The following is a 26966-nucleotide window of genomic DNA, read 5'->3' on the forward strand; positions in this document are numbered from 1 at the left end:
CCCCCTTTCTTTATCTTCAGTGCCAGAAAGGTTGAATCTTTCTGTCATTACTTCTCTCGGATTGCAGCGAGAAAAGGTGCTCTGCTTTTAAGGACTCATGATTAAATTGGGCCCACGTGGAAAATTTAAGATAATCTCCCCATTTGGGGGTCCATAACGTTAATCACATCTGCAAAGTGTCTTTTGCCATGTAAGGTAACATGCTCACAGGTTATAAGGATGAGGGAATGGACATATTTTGACACCATTATTCTGCCTACCACTCTGGTCTATTCTTAGCAAAGGAAGTAAGAGAATTTGTAAAGGTGTGAGAACATAAGTGTGCATGCTATATTTAAGGACTGGTGAAGATCCTTAAATTGGCTTTCCTTTCTTTGTATTTCTTAATTTTTTCTCTCATTATTTTGTCCTTTTGCCTGCATTCTCAAAGATCCTCACAAGTTTTCTCTTTATATCACTGATGTTTTATTCTTTTCTGCTTCCATTGTGGATCTTAAGTTTTCTTTTGTGTTTTTAGTTTTCCTTGAATTTTTCCGTATGTCTTTCACCTCCATTATACTGAATCCTTTTTTACTTGTTATGGTTTTTTTCCTTCTTATTCCGTAGCAGCCATAATTTTTTTGCATCCTACTGAAATGACAAATGATTTTCTAAATTTTATTCTGGTTTTTATAGAAAATTGTTTTCAGAGGTTGTTAGCTCTTTCTCTGACTCTTCAGAAGCTTTCTTTTCCCTGGGTGTATTTTTTTCGTAGGCTTATTTGTTTATATATCATTGAAAGGGGAGAGTGCTCTCCATATTTGGCATTTGCGCACAGTGTGGGTGGTGTGGTTGGGTGTATTTCCCATGTTTTTGTTTACTGGGGACTTCACATTGGTAGCTGGATGGTAAGCTGATGTAACAGCTCCCAAACCTAGATTCCTGTATTTAACGTGCTCTGTTCTTCTTGACGGAATCAGGATCCTTTCCAGCACCCACTGCCTGCTACTATGAACAGTCATGGCAGGTGTGGGAAAAATTATAGACCCAATGAATGTGTTATCTAGGCTCTTCCTGTGTCATCCTTAGCTTCCTTTCTATCTCCTGTCTTTTAGTTGTAGGGAATTACTACTCCCAGATGTAATAAACCTCTAAACAGCCTGTTAATTCTCTCCCCATTTTGGAGTTTCTGCTCAGGGCCCCTTCCCACTACTCCCCTTTAGGAGTTCATCTCCTTGGATTTGAAAAACAGATAAAGATTCTGACTTGAGAAAGGTTGGAGGTAGAGATTATGTACAGAAGCAACAGCACTTTCATTCCAGGAAGATTGCCTAGTTTTGGTTAGTAGATTGATACAGTCCTGAACCTTGTAAATTAGGTCTAGAGTGCAGGAGGAATAATGGTCCTTTTATTAATTTTGGGTTGGCATGATATGAATAAGCCCATTTTCATCCAGTTCCTCCTGCTTTAGAAATTTTCTCTCAAATTCTGGCAATTGTTTCTGATACCTGGTTTTTACTGACAGTGTGTTTTTGCCTCCCTTCGGTGAGGAAGTACTGGGGGCTTTTAGCCAAATATTTTTCCTCAGTTCTCTTTACTCCCCTCCCCCTAACCAATAGATATTCTTGTTTAAACTTAAGTTTCTAAAATTGGCATTTTAGGCAGGCATATGAAAACATTGGAAGATACTTGTAACCTTCACAGTAGCAATAACAACAAAAATCTGTTTAAGAGGGAGCTGTTATGGGATCAGGCTGAGCCACAGACGTGGCCACTGCTTGAAAAAGACTTTGCGAGTCTTGTAGTCGCCTGAAGAACTTCACAGTCCCTGAGTTCAATCAATTCTTTAGATAATTTCTGTTGCCTTGTCTTTAACTTCACTTGTCTTTTCTCCTTTGGTATCTAATCACTATCAATCTTATCCAGTATATTTTTCATTTCTGATATTTTATTTTTTATCTCTTGAAGTCCCATTTGTGGTTTTCTCTGCCTTTCATGTCTTTCTTCATCATATTCATGCTTTCCTTATTCTTCTTGATTATAGGCAACATACTTATAATAACCACGTTAAGGTCCCCTCCTGTTAATTTATCAACTCTCATTTCTGGACCTGTTTCTATTCAATGATTCCTACCTCCCCCCTTCCTTTCCTTGTTATGAGATACATTTTTCTGCTTATTTGCATCCCTGGTAATCTTTCATTAGCTACTACACATTGCAAATTTTGTGCTATTAGTGTTGGATTTTGTATCTATTTAAATAGTATTGGATTTTGTTCTGGGTTGCAGTTAAATTACTTGAAATCTTTTGAATTCTTTCAAGACTTGCTTTTAAGCTTTGTTAGGGCAGATGTAGGGCAGCTTTTACTTTGAGGCTAAAACGAAAAAATACTTCCCTTTTCTACATCTTATCCTTATAAAAATATTTTCCATAGTACGGTTTCGCAATCTTTAGCCTACAATCCAATCTAGCCCACAGTCTGTCTTTGTAAATAAAGTTTTATAGGAGTAACCCTTAGTCATCTGTATACTGTGACTACTTTCAAACTGCAACAGCAGAGTTGAGTAGTTGCTATAGAAACTATATGGCTGGCCAAACCAAAAGTATTTACTATGTGGTTCTTTACAGAAAAAGTTTGCCAATCCCTGTTCCAAAAGAATTGCAGACTCCTTTGGAGAAAGTTATAGTAATCAGTTTACCAATGTTCTTGAGAGATTATGATGCAGAAGCTTTCTTGGAAGTGTATCTTTGTCATTTTTAACCAAGCACACTGAAATAATGTGGATCAAAAGTGCTTTTTAAAAGAAATTAGTTTCATTTCATATTTTTATGTTATTACAGTTATCTTTGGAAAAGTTTTCCTTTTGCCTTCTATTTTTATTTGTAGATGATCTCCTGGTACTTCATCTTTCTGACCTGATTCGCATGGCATTCATGGCTGCAACCGATCATAGTAACCAGCTGCGGATGGCTGGTCTCCAAGCACTTGAAGACATTATCAAGAAGTTTGCATCTGTGCCTGAGCCCGAATTTCCAGGTCATGTGATTCTGGAGCAGTATCAAGCTAATGTGAGACATTCTATTTATTTAAAAACTTAAAATGGATCTTTTGAATGATCATTAAAGGGGTTCCCTGTAGAAATATATTTGAAACGGCAGCCTATTTATTCACATAGAAGGCATATGTTTACTCCCACTGTCAGTTACATAGTTTGAATCAACCCACAATTACAGAAACAATAGTATAAAACTTGTCGCTATTTTTAAGTCGTGATAGCATGTTAGTGATAAAACGAGAATAGAAATTCCAGCCTGGTTCCTGTCTTGTGTTTAGATGTTTAGCCATGCCACTTTAAAGATAAAAAGAACATTTAAAGAGTGTTGTGGATTTGATGCCATTATTTTTATGTCAAGACAGGATAAGCATTTTTAAAAATGAAAAGCAATTGTGCCCTGTATGCTGAAGGATAAATTAATTTTTAATAACAGCAAATAAAATATTACTGAAAGAATTAGATACTTTCAACAGATTTTTTAATTTTATTCTAAGCAGAAACACTTATTTCTCCTGAGATTTATCCCTTTACTTATGTTCTTCAAATGAGGCACAGTAGATGTTATCCTAATAATGGTGGGTTATGTGAAGGAGAAAAACTTATGTTAGCAAGGAAAGAATATAACATTTTTTTACTGTGATTATACCAAGATGTTGGTTCTGGACATACCACACCTTATCTAAAAGCTGTGTTCAAACCTAAATAAAATAAAGTGTGAGTAATATATAATTCATTGTTTTTCCATCATAGGTGCAAGTGAGGAAGTTATAGTTTCTAGCCTAACTGGCTACAGAAAACTTGTATAATTGTTTACTCCCAGATACCCACTCTAATAGAATGAAGTTCTTTTTTTTTATTACTTTTTATTTAGAAATAATGTCAAACTTACAAAAAAGTTGTAAGAGTAGTCCAAAAAACTGTTATATACCCTTTATTCATGTTTACCAATTATTGATTTTGCCTCATTTGCTTTATTATTGATAATACCGTGTTTCCCCAAAAATAAGACCTAACCGGATCATCAGCTCTAATGCATCTTTTGGAGCAAAAATTAATATTAGAGCCGGTCTTATTTTACTATAACACCAGGTATAATATAACATAATATAATATAATCCCAGGTCTTATATTAATTTTTGCTCCAAAAGATGCATTAGAGCTGATGGTTCAGCTAGGTCTTATTTTCAGAGAAACGTGGTATCTGTCTGTTTCTCTCTCTCTACACACGCACTCACACTTGCACACACTTATTTCTAATCCATTTAAAAGTAGATTATTTAAATCATGTACTTTACTGTCTGTATTTCCAAAGGACAAGAATATTGTCTTACATAATCATAGAACAATTATCAATTTCAGGAAATTCAACATTGCTATACGCGTTTTATATAATCTATCATATTCCAGTTTTATCAGTCGACCCAATGAACTCTTTTATAGTATTCTTCTCCTTCAGTACGGGGTCTAATACCAGCTCTGCAATTAGTTGATTATTGCAATACCAATACTGTAGTTTGTTGCATTGTGTCTTTGGTCACAGAGAGGGGCTCTTGATCCATTTCCAAACTGCTGTTGATATGCCTTAGCAACTGAATCTCTAGTGAAATGAAGAAATCTCAAATTAGGAGCTGACTACATCTAATTTCTTATTCAGGTCATATGTATTAAATCTAAGTATCTGTGACTGATTGTTGGCTTATTAAAACTAAAACTCATATTCCTTCACTTATTAGTATGACAACAATATATAAAGTAATATTTCTTGAGCAACCTTCTTTGAAAACATCTCTTTTTGATCTCTACGATTTTTTTGGTGACTGTGTGTTCTAAGTTATTTAAAGGAATTGAGATTTACCCATGAGGTAAATACTGTTAGAATATGTTCAGGAAAACATAGAAAAAAAAAAAGAATAACAGTTTTTTGTTCTCTCTGGGAACACATGACTTTGTCAGAAAATTCTGTTTACAATTAAACAAAAACAAAGGAAAGAAAGAAAATTATTTTCCTATTTGATATAGCATTCATATCGATTTGATAAGATAACCTCCTGGAGAGCAAAAGAAAAATGGTACGATTGAGTTTCTTGTAACTAGAAAGATAAATAAGAGAGATGTAGTAAAAAGGAAAGGAACATAGCTGTGTTTTCTGTGTTTTTTCAAAGACACTAAAGGGTTTATGTTTACTACTTATCTTTAAAAATAAAATGCTTGTGTTCATTTTTATAGGTGGGAGCTGCTCTAAGACCAGCCTTTTCACAAGATACTCCATCAGACATAATAGCAAAAGCTTGCCAGGTAAGAAGAAAAATAGGGTTCTCTATAGTTATCTTATACAAATTCATAGATATTTTAGAATTTCACTTTCAAGAAAGAAAAGAGAAAACTTAAATAATATTTATTTTTATCTTGGAAACACAACAGTGTCAGTTTCCTCTTTTATTCTGTATGAAATGATGAAATAGACACTATTAGTCACATCCCTCCTTTTTTTATCATAGCTGGGGACATGACTTTGGGATACACAGCTCATATAACCCAAAAGTGACCAGAAATATGCACATCATAAGAGAGACTAAAATAAAATTAAGATCTCAAAATCTAGAATAAGTGAAGAATGTAAAATAATGATAATTAGGTAACAAAAGATTTTTTTGACCACAGGCTGTGAAAATTCTACAATTTATGGGTATTAAGTTATCCTAAAGAGAATTTCACAATATGGAAATTTCTTTGCAAAATTAACCCCAGGGGACTATGCTCAGGTTATTGTATCTGAAAATAGTCACAAAAGCACCTATGTTCCTACATCTTTAGTAAGTTCCTCTTTTTCATGCCTCATCCTGAGAAAGGATCCATGCATTAAGCTCTAGTCTTCCAGAAAATCAGATTCTTCTTCTGCTTGCCTTAAGATAGCAGAAAAGCAATTCTCTCCTTTGGAGTTTTCTGGAGTATAGGGCTATGGTCTATCATTATTGCTTAGAATCCATATTCAAGTTACATGTGGCCTCTAAGCAGAGAATATTTCTGTTTGCAATGAGAGGATTGGAATTCCGATGTTGTTCTCTCTGTGGCTGAATGAATTTGCCTCTTTCCTTCTGTTGTTAAGACTTATTTCTCTGACGTCTCCTATCTTAATGGTGGTGTTCAGAGAACTGTACTTCCACCGATAGCAGACCCGACACAGAAGAGGGAGCCTAGTTTACGAGAGAGGTCTGTGGATCATGGTACAAACTTTGGAGTTAGAGTAGGTCATTTGCTTTGGGATACCAACACACCATCAGAAATCACAGTCATGTATAAATAAATGTATCATGGTGATGTTCAGAGCATAGTATTTAAGCAGAGATAACCTCCTTCAAAACTCCTGATCATTAGAAAACAAAGGCTATTAGAATTTCATCTTGTGAATAAGAAGTATGAAAGTTTCCTGTTATTGAATTTGCCTTAACTTATTTCTTATGTGACTCTAGCTGCTTTTTCTATAAGACATTTGTTCTTTTTCTACTGGCATGCTTAAATTTTTGAAGTCCTATCCTTCTGTTTCTGGGAGGAAACCTGGTTTTGCAACAGGTGGAGCAGTGGGTTGCAGGTTCCTTTCCTTAAGAGAAAGTAAGGAATTGGCTTTGGGCAGATCATGAAACATGGTATCCCAGCTGGTTTACTAGATAATCATAACATTAAACATGGAAATCAGGGTCATTCTTAGATATTATAGGAAGACCTTCAAACGTAACACATTTGGGGATAATAATCAGTGGGTTAATAAAAAAATCACTTAGAGTAGGAACCATAAGCATCATACATACTTTAAATATTTCAGCTTAAAACTTATAAATGTACATTCATTCACCACTCTTTTGATGTAAGACCAAGGTCTTTTCTCTGATTATGATTTTGCTGACTCAATGCTGCTTTGTCTTTCTGCATAAATCAAACCAATAATGCAGTATCTGCAATTTCTAGTTTCATATTCTTTAAAATGGAGAAAGTACTTAGGTTTTTGCAAAGCAAACTTAGTGCATATCCTCAATCTTTACAATTTTTCCCATCTTCTAGTTATAGTTCTACCAAATTTCACAAAAATATTTATCAAATTTCTCCAATATGTTTAATTCCCTCAAGAACAATAACTCTTCATTTTCATGCTCATATTTAATCTTTTTCACTTTAAATGTTATATTTTCAACATTGTTTTGACTGGTATCTTATTTTGCCGTTAGTATGTTCATAATTGATAACAATCAAATTTAAAATATCCTTATTAATTTTTCTTAAATTTAGTTTTCAATTCTTTGAGAATAAGGTCATAAAAGAATAAAATAGTTACATAAATATTTATTCTCAACTTTTTAAAAGTTTTAAATGTTGGAACACAATCCATCAACCATGATTCAATATCCAAATGCTCTGAAAGCCAAAAGCTTTTTCATAATTTATTTGTTAGCAAAACCTGAGCTGACTGTACTCATTTGGCCCTGATATGAAGCTGAGTGAGACTGTAGTATTGATTAATCTCTCTTTGTATTATTCGTACTACATTTCATTACAGAAATATCCATGTGTTAATTATGGGGTGCTGCCACACATCTTGCTTCGTGTCTTCCTTCATGAGGTTTATGTACCTTGTTACCTTTTACCAAAAATTTGTGAATTGTTTTAGCGCAAGGATAAGAAAGCGAGGACTTGTAATTGTTGAAAAAGCTGGCACTGTCAGACCACCCCTTCTTAACATTCTTCTCTTGGCTCCAGTATCACCACACTTGCCTGGTTTTCCTTTTGCATTTCTGGCCTTTTCAGTCTCTTTCATTATTCTTATCCCATTTGTCCCTTAAGTGCAACCATTTTCCCTGTGTTCGTCTTTAAGACTTTTAAAAAATACCTCAATCCTTGAAGAAATTCACCAAGTAGCATTGCTTTAGTTATCACCTTCCTGTGAATGATTCCCAGGTCTACATACTTACCTTTGACCTTGCTCCTGAAATCCAGACCCAAGTTTCCAACTACCTGCTGAATACCTTTCCATGAGTCTCTTACTGGTGCTTTGAACTCAGCAGGTCAAAATGTTCCAACCAAAATCGTGTTTTCTAACTTTTCATCTCCACCAAACTTTCCTGTCTTCTTATGTTATCTCTCTTAAGCAGTAGTGTCACCTTCCTTCCATTCATCCAAGTTAGAAGCTTTGGCAATCAAAATTTGGCAGTCTTTGATTCCTCACACTTATTGCTTGTCCCTGTGCCCTATCCCCTAAAAATATTTAAGTGGTTTCCAGATCTTGCCGTTTCTAGATCCAAGTCTCTCTCAGATGCCTCTCCCTTTTTGTTGCATTCCCAGTTTGATCTATATCATATCTGTTCCGTAGTATTGTAATAGTCACTTAGCTGAACACATTGTTTGCTGTCTGTATACATTCTTTCCTATTTACATAAGGACTGGAGCAGTTTCCCTAGAGCACAGTTCTAATAATATCCCCCTGCTCAGAAGTCTTGGAAGCTCATGACTGCCTTAAGAACAAGTCGGAATTCAGTTCTAATGGAATTTAAATTGTACCATAACCTGATCCCAATGAACTTTCATAATCTCATCTCTTTCCCCATGTAACTCTCCTGTATCTATACAGACAAACCTTCCTGATATCGAAACATTCCATTTTTTCCTGCTAAAATTAACCCCTCTCTCCTCTGTTTTTAGTTGTAGTGTTGTAGTCATAAAACATTCTCATGGGTTCATTCAATCCGTGTTTTCTTACTGAGGACAAGGAGTAGATTTTTCTCCCTCTATTTTCTAGTCTCTTCTGTAGCACCCACAATAACCCTTTGCTTGCACTGACCAGAAGTGTTGTTGAATTGAAGAATTATTCATGACTGGCCTGGTTTAGGTGGAAAATGTTTTCTGATGAAAATTTTTGTCCAATTAGACAATGGAAATATGATAAGTAAATACTGTTTTGTTTTCCATGTAAGTATACAATAAATTCCATACTTGCTGCTGATTTGTTATTAAAAACGAATATTAAAATATAGCTTTGGAGTTTTTTTTTTGTTTTATTTTGTTTATTGGTTTTGTTTACTGTTTCTTCCCCCAAGGAAAAAAATTATGTTTATTCCACTCTATGTTAAATGTTAATTTTTTTATACAAAAATTAAAAAAATTTTCTTTGGTTAGGTATGTAGTACATGGATTGGAAGTGGAGTTGTCAGTGATCTCAACGATCTCCGTCGAGTACACAATCTGCTTGTGTCTTCTCTGGACAAAGTTCAGGCCGGAAAAGGATCTTCCAGCCAGCTGTACCGAGAGAGTGCCACAACCATGGAAAAACTGGCTGTTCTCAAAGCTTGGGCCGAGGTAATCATGGCCTATTGTTTTTGAACCATTTCTCCATGCATGAGAAAATGTTCCCCTACTCCTATAGGTAAAAAAATTGTCGATTGATGTTTTTTTAAAAAACTGACCTTTGAATTGAGGTATTTTCGAAAATCTGTTATTTGCTCTTTCTCACTGAAATACGTATACATTTATGTCTCAAAAGAACTCTTATTAAATCTTTGAAAATTATATTTTTTAATGAGTATTTTGAGAAAGGGCTCTCCTTACTTTGAGGAAATTAGGCAGGCAAAACAAACAAATATAAATAGTAGAAAATGATTTACACTAAGAACTTTTTTTTATTATAAATTTTATTGGGGAATATTGGGGGACCGTGCGTTTCTCCAGGGTCCATCAGCTCCAAGTCATTGTCCTTCAATCTAGTTATGGAGGGCACAGCTCAGCTCTAAGTCCAATCACCGTTTTCAGTCTTTAGTTGCAGGGGGCACAACCCACGATCCCATGCGGGAATTGAACCGGCAACCTTGTTGTTGAGAGTTTGCACTCTAACCAACTGAGCCATCCGGCCTTCCCAAGAATCTTTTATTTGATTAAATTTCAGTCTATATAATGTACGTGTATATATGTGTGTATCAATCTATGTCTTTATTTTCAAAATAATGATGGCATGTTACTGAACATAGCAATTATTTTTTTTAATTTAGTAGTAAATCATACATGCCTTTTCCATACCTATAAATAAATATGTCTTCTCTTTCTCCATTGCCTTAGTTTGAGTCATTTGTCACCTAGTCTATGCATTTGCATCCTAATTTGTTTTTCTTACAGTTAGTCTTTTCTTCCCCCCAGCTATTCCTATATAGAATCTTAGAATAATCATTCTAAAATACAAATTTTGGGCAAAATATGAATTGACAATTCACTAAGAGGAAACCAAGTTACTAATAAACATATGGGGGGAGGGGAAGAAACATTTTCTAAAACTACACATTAGTTGACCAATTTACCCTAAGAAATATCAAGAATATATACAAAGATCTGCTATTAAGATATTTATTGTGATATTGTTTATTATGCTTAAAAAAATGGAAATAACTTAAATGTATTTCTTGATTCTGAAAGATGATGGTATTAAGTGAATGAAAAATTGGGTTAAAAATTATGCACAAATACATTGTTTAAAAGACTGAGTTTGTATATATAATATGTCCAGAATGTTAACAGTATTATATCTGGTAGGATTGTGTGTGGTTTTTATTTTCTTCATTTTACTTATGCTTCTGATTTTTCTTGTATAATATATAATAAGAAAAATAAGCCAAAAATTTGTTTAAAAAATTCTAAAAAATATATTTTCACATATTGCAGATAGCAATGTAAAATATAGAAGGCTTTTAGAAGGCATTTGGCAGTATTTATTCAGAGCCATAACAATATTTATAATCACTGACCCAGTAATTCCATTTCTGGGATTTTATCCTAGGGAAAAATATCTAAAATATGGAAAAGAGATAAGTTTACAAAAATGTTTACTTGGAACATTATTTATAATGTGAAGAACTGAATACCTTTTGTCTTTGAAAATTGCGTCTTATCTTTCTAAGATTTCCAAGGCTGAGTAAAGAATCAGAAGTAAATATAAAACTATAGGAAAATCGTTAGATATATTATGTGTAATTCACTGCAACCATTAAGAATAATGGTTATAAAGACTAATATTCACATGGGAAACTTTATGATATGTGCATAAATAAAATTAAATACAACAAAATTACAACTTCCAACAACAGAATATGAAAACTTGGAAATTGGGATTATGAGTACTTTTAACAACTGATTTTCCAAACCTTTTTTGGTATATTTAAAATAAAAGTTGGAAAAATACATACATCTGAACTTTAAATTCTTCAGCGACCCCTTCACTTCCCCGCTGCCTGCAGAGTAAACTCTTCAACTACTTCTGCCTTATGTCCTGTTTAGTCTGTATCATCCAATCCAGTTTTCCCAGAATGCCAGGCTATTTCCTACTTCCTGTGCTCTTGTTTTTGATATTCCTTCTGCCTCTAATCCTCCCTTCCGTCTTTGCTTGTGAATAGGTGAAATTTGTCCTTAAAAATTCAGTCTCGCCTTTTTCATACACTATTAAGATCCTTCCATCTTGGAGCTCCCTGAGATTCCTTCATTCACTACACAAACCATGGATTATTGGTTAGGTATCAGGTACTGAGCTACAGCACTGAGTGTAGTAAAGTGAGGAAGGTAGATCATTAAAGACAAATTTTAAAAAACATTCATTTTTTCAGCAGTTTTCTCACTCTCCTATGTTTGTGTTAGTCTTTGAGTTCATGGAAGGCGAAAACGATATTGGTCTTTGTTGCCGCAGGTCCAAGCATAATAGCAAATGCAAGGCAAGAATGAGTGAGTGAGTGAGTGGTTAAGTGTACTCTAGCACTTATGAGACATTTTCTTAAAATGTCAGTATAATAAGAAACATATAAACATGAGGGGGGAAAGCAAGCTTAAAACCACTAGAAAATATGAACGTAATACATTTGTTACTTGAGATCTGAAGTCCGTACTCTAAAAATTCATTGGTTTCTGTTTGTAAATTGTCAGGGTTAGTATTACTAACCGACTAGAACTGTTACAGACTATCACAGTGTAAAAAAAAAAAAAATGCTTTTTCTCAAAAATGAGGATTCACTGTTTTCTGTAATCATTGTCTAGAACTTAGTGCCACAGCTGTCTGCTCATTGTAGGAACAGAGAGGGGACCCTGCCATAAGGAAGCTTACAGTGTACCTGTATTCATACATAGCCTTTCTCCTTGGGTACAATGAAAGTCACTGTGTAGGGGGAAACAGTTTTCTCAAGATTTATACCTAGTGCAGTTTTCTTTCTTACTCTTGTTCTCCCCCTTCCTTTTTTATTTTTATTCTTTTTGCTTTTTCATTGATGTGTAATTCAGCTTTGTATGTGTCAGTTGCCAAAGCCTGAATGTATTTATAAAGACAAAAGAAAACAAACAAAAAGAACTTCAACAAAGAGGAATGTTTAAAATTATGTTGTAGGAAGTTGCTATTATGCAGCCTTTTGGTTTACAAAATAGAGAGAAAGGATACAGATAATATATGTGACTAGTAAATTATATTCTTGACTCAGCTCTGTTGTAAACACTAGATTGCTAAATATCACTTAAGGACTGTGTAAGGGAGGTGGGGTTAGATGGATATTTATGGAAATCCTTTCTCTGACCTCTCCTCCTCTCAGCCTTTTCCTTTGAATGCTGGATTGTGTCTAATAAATCTATGAAAGTAGAGGCAGTAAACAGGAAATTATACCCTATGGAAAAAAAAAAACACATATAAAGGGGGCTTTGTAAAGTAAAGCAAGACAAACCAGAAAAAATTCAGAGGCCCCTACTCAAGGAATATGCTGTGAGAGAAATACTAGTTAGGAATCAGATGAATAAAAAAGACCGCCTCCAAGGCAGGTAGAATTATTCTTTTGAGGTTATCAGGAAATCATGAAGTTGTATACTTCTAGTATTTGTACTCAATTATTTTTGATGATTCAACTGCACAATCCTAACAACTTAGAATACGACATTTAAAAATATTATGCCTTGTTATTTTCTCCTCCTAATTTCTTAATAGGTATATGTAGTTGCTATGAATATTAAAAAGGAAGCAGAGTCAAAACCAAAAAGAGCAATTAAAAATACTGATGATGACGATGATGATTATGGTACCATAGATGAACTGCCACCAGATAGTTTAATAACACTTGTGCAACCTGAACTGCCAACGCTCAGCCGCCTATGGTTGGCAGCATTAAAAGACTACGCGCTTTTGACTTTACCAGCTGAGTTTGCCAGTCAGCTCCCCCCAGATGGTAAGTACTGCGTGTAGAGTGTTACTTTTGTGGAATCCAAAGTAGTAATTAAATAAAATGGAATTGGTCGAGGCTAGCAACAACAGTAATAATATCTTAAATTTCTGTGGACTTCAACTTGACCCTCCCTCACTTAGAGCATGTTCTCCATGTTGAATTTGTGAATTCAAAGACAGCATTAAACTTATTAGCCCAAGCAAAAGTGTGCTCACTGTTGCAGTAATACCTGTATGAGCTAGGGTACTCTAAATGATGCATAGCAAGTCATCATGCATAACCATGATGAAGTATATTGCTGTGCTGGTCAGTGCATGTGTAACAACAGGTGAGGAAGTCCAGAATTTGGTAGTGAAAACAGGAGGGACGGAAGGAAGAATGGCAGAGAAAGAAGACAGAGCTCCAGGCTGTCATAGAAAGAGAAGGAGATACGGATTTTAGGAGTCACTGGCAACAATGAAGATGAAGCCTGTGACCACAGAGTAGAGAGAGGTAGAGGATATTCAGTGGTGTCCGCAGTTGTGGAGGTGAGGCTGGAAACCCTAGTATCAGGAGGAAGAGACCGGTACTCCAGTTCCACAGCTGCAGGAAAGATGTTGGTTTTGATGGCTTTGTAATAAGGATAATTTCTTTGGCCAGACTGATGTTTTGTATGTGTTATGGTCTGAATTATTGTGTCCCTTCAAAATTCATATGTTGAAACCTAATCTCCATTGTAATGGTATTTATTAGGAGGTGGGGATTTTGGGAGGTGCTTAGGTCATGAGGGTGGAACCCTCATGAATGGGGTTAGTGCCCTTATAAGAGACCCCGCATTGCTCCGTAGCCCTTTCCACCATATGAGGGCACAGCAAGAAGGTGTTGGCTATGAATCAGGAAGAGGGCCCTCATCAACCATGCTGGCAACCATGCTGGTCTCGGACTTCCAGCCTCCAGAACTATGAGAAATAAACTTCAGTTGTTATAAGCCATCCAGCCTGTGGTATTTTGTTACAGCAGCCCAAATGGACTAAGACAGTATGTAATGAGTATGTTTAAGTTAGTTATTCATACACGAGTGAGCACTTACAATAAAAGTAATGTTTTTGATTGATTTAATTGTTTTCTAGGTGGAGCATTTTATACTCCTGAGACTATTGACACAGCTAGACTTCACTACCGGAATTCCTGGGCCCCAATTCTTCATGCAGTGGCACTTTGGTTAAACAGCACAGGATTTACATGTTCAGAGTCAGCAGAAGCAGCAGCCATATCTGGTTTACAAAAACGTTCTACATCCGTCAATTTAAACCAAGCATCAGGAACAATGCCTGGTACTAAATCTTTACCAGAAATTAACAAGGACAGAATGCATCTGATTTTAGGTAGGTGAGCCATATTAATGTATTTCAACATGTATCACTTCTGAAAATTTCTATCTGTAGGGGAGAAAAGACTTCCTTCTACCCTCTTAGATTCTGTGGTTGGCCTAAGAATTAAAGTGATATAAGACAGATTTATAGGAGAAAAGCATACATATTTATTTAATATTTTACATGTACACAGGAGTTTTTAGAAGGAAAACAAAGATCTGAAGTAGCTATTAGGCCCAAAAGTTTATATACCATTTTAAACAAAGAACAATAAATTGTGGAGCTGTGACTAGATAAAGGGGTTTGGCCCAGGGGAAGTAAATTGTGGGACAGTAACTGGGAAATATATGGGAGAAACTAGTAGAATATAAGGGTTGTTTTAGTAGGTTTGTTTGTACAGGTCTGTTTTGACATGGCCTCCCAGTCTCTAGTGATAAGACTGTTCTTTTCCACATTCAGGGAAGGCCCCTTTCTCATGAGAAATTTTATGACCTGCTGTTAGAAAGGGGTCAGAGAGCCTTCCTACATCTGCTGTTTCTCAAGTACCTTCAGCTCAAAATAATTAATATGCCAAAGACACATATTTTGGCATAGGATGTTCTGAACTCCTTCATATCTTTTCATTTTAATGCTATGGAATGTTTTACGTAACAGTTCAGAGAAGGAATAGTAAAAGGAGGATTTTTAAGCACATTTTCTAAGTTCTAAACTGAATTTTTCATCTAAATATTTAATTGTTAAAAACTACTCTAAAAGTTTTAGCCATCATGTTTACTCACCGAGGAATATTGAATAATTTTCAAGCAAAAAACATGAGCTTTTTTCCCTGACAACATATTTTTTTTTTTACTTGGCACTTAGCAAATCATCCCATGAGGAAATAATAAAATGCAAAGTTAAAACAAATTGGAATAAATAAATTTATAATTGCTTTATAGAAGTTCTTTTAACGTGAAATGTATACATTCTAATAAAGCTCTTAGCAATCTTATATTTTTCTTGGAGGGAAAAGGAACACAATTAGTAATGTGAAATTATAGGAGTCATCAGTAGATCTCACAAATGAAAATATGACAGACTTCCAAAACGATGACCGTAATTACCCTTATGTAAATTAAGAACAATTGTTATCCATGATATCCATTGTGCCTCTGTAGCTTGCCATTTAAAAAAACTTTGTAGGTATGAACATTCTTTGGCAACCACTTAATGGAAGGTAATTTTATAATTTTCATAAATGTATTATTAATGTATTCCCTTTTAAATGTCCATGAAATTAAAAATTGAATATTTTCTTAATCTGATGACCTGGAACTTCCCCCGCACCTCCAATTTGGCTATTTATAATTGCAAAGCTACAGTCTATATTAAGTTTAGCAGCTTACTTTGGAAACCATTTTGAACTCTAAGGCATTAAGTATATGTTAAAGTAATTTATAAAAACAAATAGAAATAGAGAGAAAACCTTGGTGTCAAAGCATCGAAGTGTTTTATATTGACAGACCCGTGTTTTTATTTTGCAGGTGTCAGTATTCAGTTCCTTTGTTCTCCTAGACCTGAGGAGCCTATCGAGCATGTTACAGCATGTCTACAGGCCTTACATACCCTGCTAGATTCTCCTTATGCCCGAATCCATATTGCAGAAGATCAGGTACAGTATATTTCTATCATAGATGACTAATTGTATGCTTTGTTTTGTCATATTTATCTTAAGATAGTTTATTCACATATGAAATAATATTATGTAGTATGTGTTCAGGATTTTGGCTTTATCTAAGACCATACACTGAATGTGGGATGACCAGGCACAACTAGAGTAGAGATAGTCACCACTATACCTTCTTTGATTTGTTCATCAGTAGACAGGTAAAACTAACAATTTTAAGGGAAGCCCTCAGTCCCAGTTAATGATTCTGCTAATAAAGGGCTGAAGTAATTTATAAGGCTATTAAATAAATTATGTTACTTTTAAATGTTTGAGGAAGTTTTCTCTCTCATTTAAAGCCTTTTTTTTTTTTTCCATTGGCTCAAGACTTATCTCAAGAGTTTACTGATTGATGTTTTCTAATTTCTGTATGGCATATTTAGAGGACTTTATATTATTGGATGGATTTGATGTGAAGATTGTGAGTAAGAGGCTTAAAGTGAGTGATTGAAAGTTTGTAATAGTTGCTGAGATGAATTGGAGAGAAACTTACCAAACGTGCCTAAAATCTCTGGTAAATACCTCTTGGGTACTCAGCATAGGTTGGAAATCATAAACTTTATAGTGTCACGGGAGTCTAGCAATATTGCTTAGTCCAAAGAGAGGAAAGAATAGGAAAATTACCATTTTTGAATATAAAAATTATTTAAATGCATAAAAACAGATACTTTATTGACTGAAACTATGTTGGGATAAAATAGCATTTTCAAGATTGTTATAATGTTCTAATTTGTTACATAGTACTATGTATTAATTTTAGCTGCCAAATTTATTTTTACATGCATATTTTCTTAGATTTTAACATTGTAAATTCATTCTTTGAAATTAAAACGAATTAAATGTATCTGTATTGATTTATAATAGCTGATTGGTGTTGAGTTGCTGAGTGTTTTACACCGCCTCCTATTGACCTGGAATCCACCATCCGTCCAGCTGCTGGTTACTGGAGTTGTACAACAAATAGTAAGAGCTGCTCAGGATTATTTGCAAGAGAAAAGAAACACTCTAAGTAAGCACTAGTAATTACACTAACTTTGAAGTGGGTCTTATTTGTACCCTAATTTTTTAAATAATAATGCTAGGAAATTTTTTTAAGTTAATCATACATTGAGATGAGTTGCAATTCATTTTGCTTTCATTAGAAACAAATGAAATTGCTGACAGTCAACTATTTTTCACCTTCAAACGTGTCAGCCTTCATATGATTCAACTTAGCATATGTGTTATACCTATTATGAAATACGTTCCTGATAAAAATACCTAATAAAAATTTTCCAAGTGAAAAGTGGATCGTCCTTTACTTTTAAGGAGAGGTAAATAAGCAGAATTCTCATAAGGAAGAGAATTACTCAGAGAAAGACATGTTATATCAGTTAGACATTCAGTTTTAAGTTCTTTTGAAAGAATTTCTCCAATATACTGACTGCGTTGTTTTATCTGTTATTTGTTTTTGTTTTGTTTTGTTTTTATTGCTGGAAATTTAACCAAATTTTCTTTTATCCAAGATGAAGATGATATGGAAAAAGAGTCCTGTCCTGTATTAGGAGAAGGCGGTGACAGTGGTGGTCTTATACCTGGAAAATCTCTTGTGTTTGCAACTATGGAGCTGTTGATGTTCATTTTAGTACGGCACATGCCACATCTCAGTACCAAGATGTCGGACTCCCCAAGTCACATCGCCATGAAAACTCGACTGTCAGAAGAAAGTGCTCGTTTGGTGGCAGCCACAGTCACCATACTCTCTGACTTACCGTCCCTTTGTTCACCTGCTGGTACAGTATTGATCACTATTTGAATATGCATTATATGACAGTAGACAAAGATGAGCTTGCTTTTGATTTTAAGTGCTATTATGACTTATTTTCCTCTGAAATTTCAAGTGTGAAAGGAGAAGTTGGTCTTTTTTAAGTGTTTGTCTATCTTTAGGAGCCTATCAACATTTAAAAAACTAAAAACCCAAGATGTTCTTTTCAGGTATATTTTAGACAAACTTCAGCAAATAGATAGAACCATACCTCGAGGGAAGACATTGAATGTTAGCAGATAGATACAAGGTGGAATTACTACACCCTTTAGTTTCTGACCTGGTTGCCACTCTTAAGCAACACTGACAAACTAAAGAAAGTGAGAGGAGAGTGACAACCAACTCTAAGAAGCAACTAAAGAAATTATAGCTGAAAAAGATAATAGCTGTCGGCAAATACTGCTGGATGGAAAAGTAGACTTCCCTCTATTCTAGGAGATAGAAATAGTATCAGGAGACATAAAGGTAAATTTCAGCTCAACATGAGACCACAGATGTGAAAATAATGGTTTCTCTATCATTGGAGCTTTGCAGGCAGACTACAATGACGTGATGAAGAGAGTCTTTCATTAAGTGGGAAGTTGAATTCGGTGACTCTAAAGTTCTTTTAGTTATAAATTCCAGGATTCTGTCATTTCTTCTTTACTTACCTGTGTAGTCTGTTCATCATTTTCCTGGCTTGGTTAGGCTGACTTTAATACACTGAAGATTGATTACATGTCTTAGAATTGCTACAGGATTCACCAAGTTACTCAGACATTTCTCAAAGTATATATATAGTAGTATTTTCCTTCTGTTTTTCTATCCTCCTTTATCATTTTCATTATGAAGGGCATGACATATTAAATGGGTAAAATATTGGAAATAATAAAAACAAGGCTAATTGGAAAAAGAAAGAAAATATTAATTCTGTCTTCTTTGAAATAACTTGCCACTTATTTTCTTTTTTAAACATTGAATTATGGTAATAGTAATGCAACAAATTTTGTTTAAAAGCAACCAAAAGAAGTAAACCGCAGTCAGTTGTAAAAAATATAAACAATTGAAACAAGTGTAATATGGGAACTGAAGTAGTCACGAGGTAATCTGATTTGTTTTTATTTCAGGATGTATGACAATCCTGCCCACGATTCTGTTTTTAATTGCAAGAATATTGAAAGATACAGCAATAAAGTCTGCAGATAATCAGGTTCCTCCACCAGTCAGTGCAGCTCTTCAAGGGATTAAAAGTATTGTGACACTTTCAATAGCCAGAACTGAGGATACTCAGAAACAGTGGACAGCTCTCATTCGTAGCACCCTTGCATGCATCCTGGAATATTCTCAACCAGGTAACCTAATCAGTTAACAAATTTTTAATCTACAGGATATCTGTTCCCCAATAATTAAATATTTGAATGAGCTTGCAGAAAATTGCTATGTAACACTGAATCTCTCAGAGAGGTGTTTTAGTCACATCTTTCAGATATGAACTATAATGCTCTTTTTCTGGATATTGATTCTAAATGCCTGGGTCTTAGAACTTAAATATATGTTGGGAGGTTTGACATGACCCCATTATTTCTTGACCATTTGTTTACTTTGTGACACGAGACTCATCTTGTATTATCCCTGTTACTGAAGTCACAATTTAAAAATAAAATATTAGTTTTCTGATAAAAAAGTTGCTTGCAGTGTCACAAATTTTGAATTAGAGATTTTTCCTATTTCACCTAAAATGATATTCCTATTAAGAAGTTCTCAGATTTTTAACATGTATAACTTAGGTTATTATAAATTGGCTAAATCCTTTGACTTTTACATCTCTTTATTTTAAGTTAATGGAATTCTCCTCAACTATTGTACCCTCAATATAAGATAATGTTAGCATATCAAATGTATATTTTCCTAATCCTGATAAAGTACTGATTATTATTAGGTATTTTCAGTTGCCAGATTAGCCCAAATTCACATATAAAAAATGTTGGTAAGTTCAGCTGTGGAAGAAATGGTAATCACAAAATAGTTTGAGTCTCTTATTTTACGTTTAGTAGTATTGTTCATTAGAATAAATATACATATTTCCTGTGTTTCTAATTACATACTGTTATTTCCATTAGGTTAAAGTTGTGTTTATTCCTGAATAAATGATTACAATGGCAAGAAATTCTTTAAAATTATGAGAATACTGCCTTCAGCAAATTGCAAGATTTTTTTGTTTATGGTTGTATAGAATTTGTATTCTAAGTAGGAAGGTGATAGCACTAAGAATGTCTACTCTGGATTTTTAAATTATTTAGAATATCTTATCAAAATCATTTAACTTTGTTGGAAGGAAAGTATTTGGGACTGTTTGATTAACCTAAACTCCAAAGAAGTTAAATGACTTTTAAGCAATTTTCCATTTCTATGTTATCTTTCATGTTTAAATAAGCTTTCCATATTAGAGTTCTTATTAGGATTTATGCCTGAATTTTTTTCAGTTAATATTATACCATCAGAGAAACAAGGAAAAGGGACTTAAATACAAGACTTCCAATAAAGTTTCCTCAGTAGATGAGTTCTATTCATAAAGTTGTTTATGGACTATATTCGATTGAGGCACACACTGCTATAAATATTATTGGTGGAGAGAGGGTTATGGAACAAGACTGAAATTCCAAAGCATTTTAGAAACAGCACATCGCTTTCATTTTTCACATATTTCAATATTTCATTATTCATTTATTTCAGAAGATTCCATGCCTATGCCTGATGAAGTGAGCATGCTAACGGCAATTGCCCTCTTCCTGTGGTCTGCTAGTAGTGAAATAATAGGAGTCCAGTCATTACAGAATGGCTGCATGAACAGATTTAAAAACGCATTAAATTCCTGTGACCCGTGGGTAAGTTATACTTAAAATAGACATAGAGATAAACATTTCATTTTATCAGGAAAATTTCAGATTGATTCATTATAATGGATGATATCTCAAATGAAAACCTAGGTATTTGCTCTTTGGCTTTTAAATAGAAAAACTGGAAAAGATTATTAGGTTTAAACACTAGGAGAGACACATATGTATGTTTATTTCCATATGCAAAAATTCTCCAATACCTAAATTGTTTGATTAACCCTGGCTTACATCAGTAGAGACTTTACATGAGTTTATGGTTTTATTTTTCTCTGTTTACTTAATGACACCAAAGGCATTAAAGGACAAATTTATTTTCTTGCATGTTTTAATGAACCAATTGAAAACTTTAGTTTTCTGGAAAATAAGTTTTATTTTTTTAGTCAATGTCAAAGTCTAAACTAATGATTCTCAAACCCACTGCACATCCGAAAAAAAATCAGTTAAGTAACATGATTCCTAGACTTAACTGCTATATTTCAGACTAGAGATCTGTATTTTAAAACCATTCCCCAGATACTCATTTTCAGAAAGGTTTGGCAACTTCTCTTCTACCAAAGTGCTAAAACAGTTTTATTCCACTATTTGTCCCATAAGTTAATGGACCTTCCTTTCTTCTTTGCTATTTTTTTAAAAAATTAATATGAAGTCTTTCTAATCTAAAGTAGAGCCAATAATACTTTACTTTCTAGGTCTGGAAAACTTGAATTGACATAAACAGTCATTTTCAGGGATTTCAAATGGATTTGAGATGTTTAAGCAATGTATTTTTATAGCTTTATTTGACATCATTGAAATATTATTCATCATTATTAATTATGTTAGGTTAAAGAGAGATGGACAATAGTAAATTAAAGAAAAAATTAAAGCAAATTAGAATGCCTGGTTTCTAGCTTCTTCCACACTATAGAACTATATGAGTTATATAAGCAGGGTAACGTGGCGGTTAACATATAAGGAATATTTATTTAATTTATTTTTAGTTAGTTTTATTTAGTTAGCTTATTAGAAGTTTCATTATCTTACTTCATTTCTATAAGTAGAAAGTGGCATTAATTTGTCTCGCATTTTTATTTTCATTCTGCAGTATCACGTCTTTTCACTATATATTAAGATGCATTGTGATTGTACAGCAAATCAACTATAATATCACACGTTAGTTAATAAAATGATTTTCTTACATAGGTTCAAGCCAAGTGTTACCAGCTTCTCCTCTCAGTCTTCCAACATTCCAATCGTGCCCTTTCAACTCCCTATATCCATTCGTTAGCTCCAATAGTGGTTGAAAAGCTAAAAGCTGTTGAAAGAAACAGACCAGCCAGTAACACAGAACTTGTAGCTGTTCAAGAAGGAATCAAAGTTCTTGAAACATTGGTTGCTCTTGGGGAAGAACAGAACAGTAAGTATTTTCTTACAAAAGCCACTAGTCTAAAATGAAGATCTGTATTATTTAAATAATCATATTTGATACTAGACACAGGCCATTGCAGGCCATTTTAGTAAAAACTAAATTTAAGACTAAATGCTATGCAAAAACCAAAGGTAAATGGTAAATATTGACTAAAGGCAAACCAAAAATAAAAGGTTTAATAGAATGCGATAACATTCATTAGGAGGATACCATCAAGTGAATCATGAGTGAACATCTATGATACTTAATTTTTTTAATGCTAATTGCTTATTCTACCTCTTAAAAATATTGCTAAAGTACGAAATGTCTGTATTCTGAGTGAAGCAGTCCATTAAAAAAATGATGCTTATTGTTGATATAGCTCACTAATACGTAATACTACACTACATAATTATTTACCTATATAATACAATATGTATTATTAGGTTGATGCAAAAGTAATTGTGGTTTAAAAAGTTAAAAATAATTGCAAAAACCGCAATTACTTTTGCACCAATCCAAGTTGTGCAATATTAAGTTATACTGTGTTTCCCCGAAAATAAGACCTAGTCGGACAATCAGCTCTAATGCGTCTTTTGGAGCAAAAATTAATATAAGACCCAGTCATATTTTACTATAATATAAGACCGGGTCTTTAATGTAATATAATGTAATATAATAAGTATAATATAATAAGTATAATATAATAATATAATACCAGGTTTTATATTAATTTTTGCTCCAAAAGACGCATTAGCGCTGATTGTCCGACTAGGTCTTATTTTCGGGGAAACAGGGTACTATACGTTGTTATATAGGAGTTATATAAAATGTAGTAATAGTATTCTAAGAGGGAAAATTTTCAACTTTTAAATTTGTTTTGTCACTCAACTTTTTTCACATTAGTTACAAGTGTTAATTTTTGTTTTTAACTTTACAGTACCCATTATAGAAACAGGCTATGAATATTTCCTTACCCAGCACGACTGACGTTACAAGCTATTAGGTTGGTGCAAAAGTGGTTTTAGCAATTTTGTGCTTTAGCAGGCATAGTGGTTTTAGCAATTTTTTAAAATTTTTTAAACCACAATTACTTTTGCACCAGCCTAATGAAAACATTGAATTATACTTGGCAATGAACTATTCTTCATCTTTATTCAATCTATAGCTCAAAACTTGTCCTATCTCTTTTGAAACTTCTCTAGGTTTCAAGAGAAACTGGCTTCCTATTCTTATAAATAGATAACTATAATAGTTTCCTAAGAGATATTCCCCATCAGATTTACCTAAAACAATTTTTCTCTCTCTTGATTAAGACTTTTGAGTAGTTTCCTCTTGCATTACTGCAAGTCTGAACATCTTTGCTTGGTTTTCAAAACTTTCATTTGTTCCCCAGTCTGTGTACCTGCTAACCTGGCCAGTCCAATTTTCTCTCTCTCTTATTTTAATCTCTGTACGAAGTTCATTCTATTTTCACTCTCCTCAGGTGTTTTCTTCTCCTTTCTTATACAAATCTACTAAATCTATGTTAGATCTCATTTTTTCAAGAAATGTTGCCTGGTAACTCAGCCCACTGTGATCTTTCCCTTCATACAATTTCTTTGGCAGTTATAATCAACCTTATTTTATGGCCTTGTTATTTTAAAATAATCACTAAAACTATAACATCCTAAAGTATTCCTCAGCTTTGTGAGCCTTTTGATGAACTCTGTCTGTATCTGAAATGCTAACTATAAGTTTTCAGCACTTAGTTCTCTAATTGTCCTATGTGCTGTGTACTCTTTTTAACTAGGTAATGAAAGCATTAGGTAGAGACAAATGATATATTTCCTAAAATTCTTAGCACATTTCTAGATACTTAATGGGTACTTAATTTATAATATATTTTTTCAATTAGTTATATTTTATAATTGTTAAAAACCAAACCTTACCTTTCAACCTCCTGATGAAAACCTCTTCTGCTTTGGTAAGCACAATGTACTGAAGATAATTTCTTTTTCTTTGATAATTTAGTATAATTTTCATAATTATTTCATTATGAAAGTCAGTTCTTATTACACAGTGTTATCATTCTATGTGAGGGAACATGAGTTAAATCTAGCCAGTTGGATTTACTTGGGACTTTTAAAATATCAGCTTATTTTCTTTCTTCTGAAATTTCAACATGGAAAATAAATTCAATTCATTAAAAAACTTCTGAGTGGTTTCTATGACAAAGGGTGTGTTTGTGTTTGTTCATTCATTCAACAAGTAGTTATTGCGTGCCTTACTGTGTTCCAAGTACTGGTCTAATCTTTGAGGGTTCAGTGTGAAATAAATCACACAAAGATCTCCGCTCTCAGGGAGCTTACATTCTAGTGAGAAAACACACAATAAGCACGATCCCCATCTTAGATATATCTGTATCTACTTTATATAGAGATATAAAAATTATATATGTATATATAGTGTAGACATATCTATATATAATTTTATATAAAGGTAAAAATAGATTAACTACATTAATTTTAGATGGAGACATAATAGTGAGATGCAGAAAGGAGTAGATGTTATGAATTAAAAATACAGCAAGGAAAGAGGAAGTTGAGGGCCAGAGAAGGGGTTGAGGTTCTGGAAAGGCCTCACTGATTATCATCACTCTTTTTGATGATATCAGTGAGTGTTGCATCCCACATTCTGTATCAGATGTTTCCTGCTCCCCTGCAGCTTTGGCTTTAATATTATCTGTTGTCATTCTACAAAAATCAATACAAATTAAAGGTAGAGAAAGCATTATTCTTAATGTTGATTATAAGATACACACACATATAATTACTTTTTTTTTTTTTAGAAAAATATCAGCTTTAATAAAATTTATATTCCAGGGTGGAGTTGTTAGTATGGGAAGACAAAGAGACTAGTAAAGGGGATTAAGCCTTCAGATAAATCTTTTTTTAGGACTTGGAATTTATGTCAGTCAGAAATGGGTTCTTGTTTTTAACCCTAAGTTTTATGTATTCCCTTATTTTTGAAAGATTTTTCCCTCACTTACTATGGGTTTTGGGGGATCGTGAAATGGGAATGGGAAACAGTTGTATTCCTATTTTTTAAAAATGAAGGAAATAAACTTGTTTTAGTTAAATAATAATAAATAGATGCTATTCAGGTTTCTGTTCCCTACTCCAACCTCCCTATTCAGGAATAACCATAAAAATTTCATAATCTTACTCACAAAATATACCAGATGGCAATTGTAAAAAGTTTATTTCTTTTTAACCTCTTAAGCGGTATTTTTTAATAAAACAATACATATGTAAAATATACAATCTTAACAAGCCTGGTTTCCAACCTTAACATAGCTTGGGCATTTAGTAAATATTTAATATTAATTATAAGTTATCATTGAGGTCTAAAAGAGATTATGCATGTTTACTTATGTTATAATTCAGACTACTATGCCTAGTTTTAAAAGTACAATTTGTTGTAATTTTCAGATTCATGATCAGGTTCAAACTAACTTTGTTATTTGCAGGAGTCCAGTTACTTGCACTATTAGTTCCCACTTTGATCTCCTACCTGCTGGATGAAAATTCTTTTGCCTCAGCAAACGCAGCTTCCAAAGATCTTCATGAATTTGCACTCCAGAATTTAATGCATATTGGACCTCTGTATCCACATGCTTTCAAGACTGTAATGGGAGCGGCTCCTGAGTTGAAAGTACGTTTGGAAACTGCTGTTCGAGCAAGCCAAGCCAGCAAAGCTAAAGCAGCCACCAGGCAGCCAGCCCCTACCGTACATTCTGCACCAACAATTAAGCTAAAAACAAGTTTTTTTTAATTTGCTATTCCATTCATTTTAATTTATATTGTCAACTAGAGGCTAACTAGTGATAGCCTCTGTATCATTCCAGGCTGTAGGTTTTACTTTATTTGTATAGTGGAATTATATGCTTCCAAGTAGGTTAAGGGAAACAATGCTCATGCTGCTTTCTGGTTTTGAAGGAGTGATTTCTTTTTTTTTTTTTAAATGTGGTGAATGTGCTTTCTTTTTTCTTCTAATAATGTTTCACTTTTATTGATTAATTTATTTTTAAAACACTGAGCCATAGTCTTAAATTTAAATGCTAAAAACAATTGTACCATGTGGTTGGACCCCCTATTGATATTGTCAGAAAAAAATAGGTCGGTATTCAGCATCTGTCATGAAAAAGTTGAATTGAAAAACAGCAGAATTTAAGTTTTGAAGTAAGCAAAACAATGAAAAATGTCTGTTTCGTATTGTATATGGTATGAATAAAGTCACATTTTCTTAGCATTTCTCAAAATGTCCTTACCTTTGGTTGGTCTTTTTACTTTCATATTACATTACTAATTTATGCTTGTGTATATTTTAGTTGTTAACTAAATTAAAACTTTCATTTAAAGTCCAATAAATGTTTCAGATGTGGAATAATATTCTACTTTTTCTTTATGGCTAAAATTTGGCCTCAGTTATGTTTTGTAATTACAGAGCCTTTAGTTCTAGCTACGATGGTTAGTCTCATACATCAAATATTTATTGAGGGCTTACTGTGTATAAGGCATCAAGCTAAGTGCTGCAGGGCATACAAAAATG

The 26966-nt window shown here is 33.6% G+C and overlaps 1 protein-coding gene across 2 annotated transcripts in view; it reads left to right on the top strand.

The window, feature by feature from the left end:
- Positions 1–26661, top strand: part of HEATR5B (HEAT repeat containing 5B) — a 73445-nt gene extending 46784 nt beyond the window's left edge. For both annotated transcript variants that reach the window (XM_033124344.1, XM_033124345.1), the window contains exons 25-36: positions 2867–3048; positions 5262–5330; positions 9198–9377; positions 13015–13252; positions 14359–14613; positions 16125–16252; positions 17171–17315; positions 17812–18078; positions 19217–19441; positions 20823–20974; positions 22169–22382; positions 25885–26661. In XM_033124344.1, the coding sequence (XP_032980235.1) occupies positions 2867–3048; positions 5262–5330; positions 9198–9377; positions 13015–13252; positions 14359–14613; positions 16125–16252; positions 17171–17315; positions 17812–18078; positions 19217–19441; positions 20823–20974; positions 22169–22382; positions 25885–26189 (2360 nt within the window). In that variant the 3' untranslated portion in view covers positions 26190–26661. The remainder of the gene's footprint in view (positions 1–2866; positions 3049–5261; positions 5331–9197; positions 9378–13014; positions 13253–14358; positions 14614–16124; positions 16253–17170; positions 17316–17811; positions 18079–19216; positions 19442–20822; positions 20975–22168; positions 22383–25884) is intronic.
- The last annotated feature ends 305 nt before the right edge of the window (positions 26662–26966 follow it).

The sequence above is a fragment of the Rhinolophus ferrumequinum genome, chromosome 13 (assembly GCF_004115265.2).
Source record: "Rhinolophus ferrumequinum isolate MPI-CBG mRhiFer1 chromosome 13, mRhiFer1_v1.p, whole genome shotgun sequence".
NCBI lineage: Eukaryota > Metazoa > Chordata > Mammalia > Chiroptera > Rhinolophidae > Rhinolophus > Rhinolophus ferrumequinum.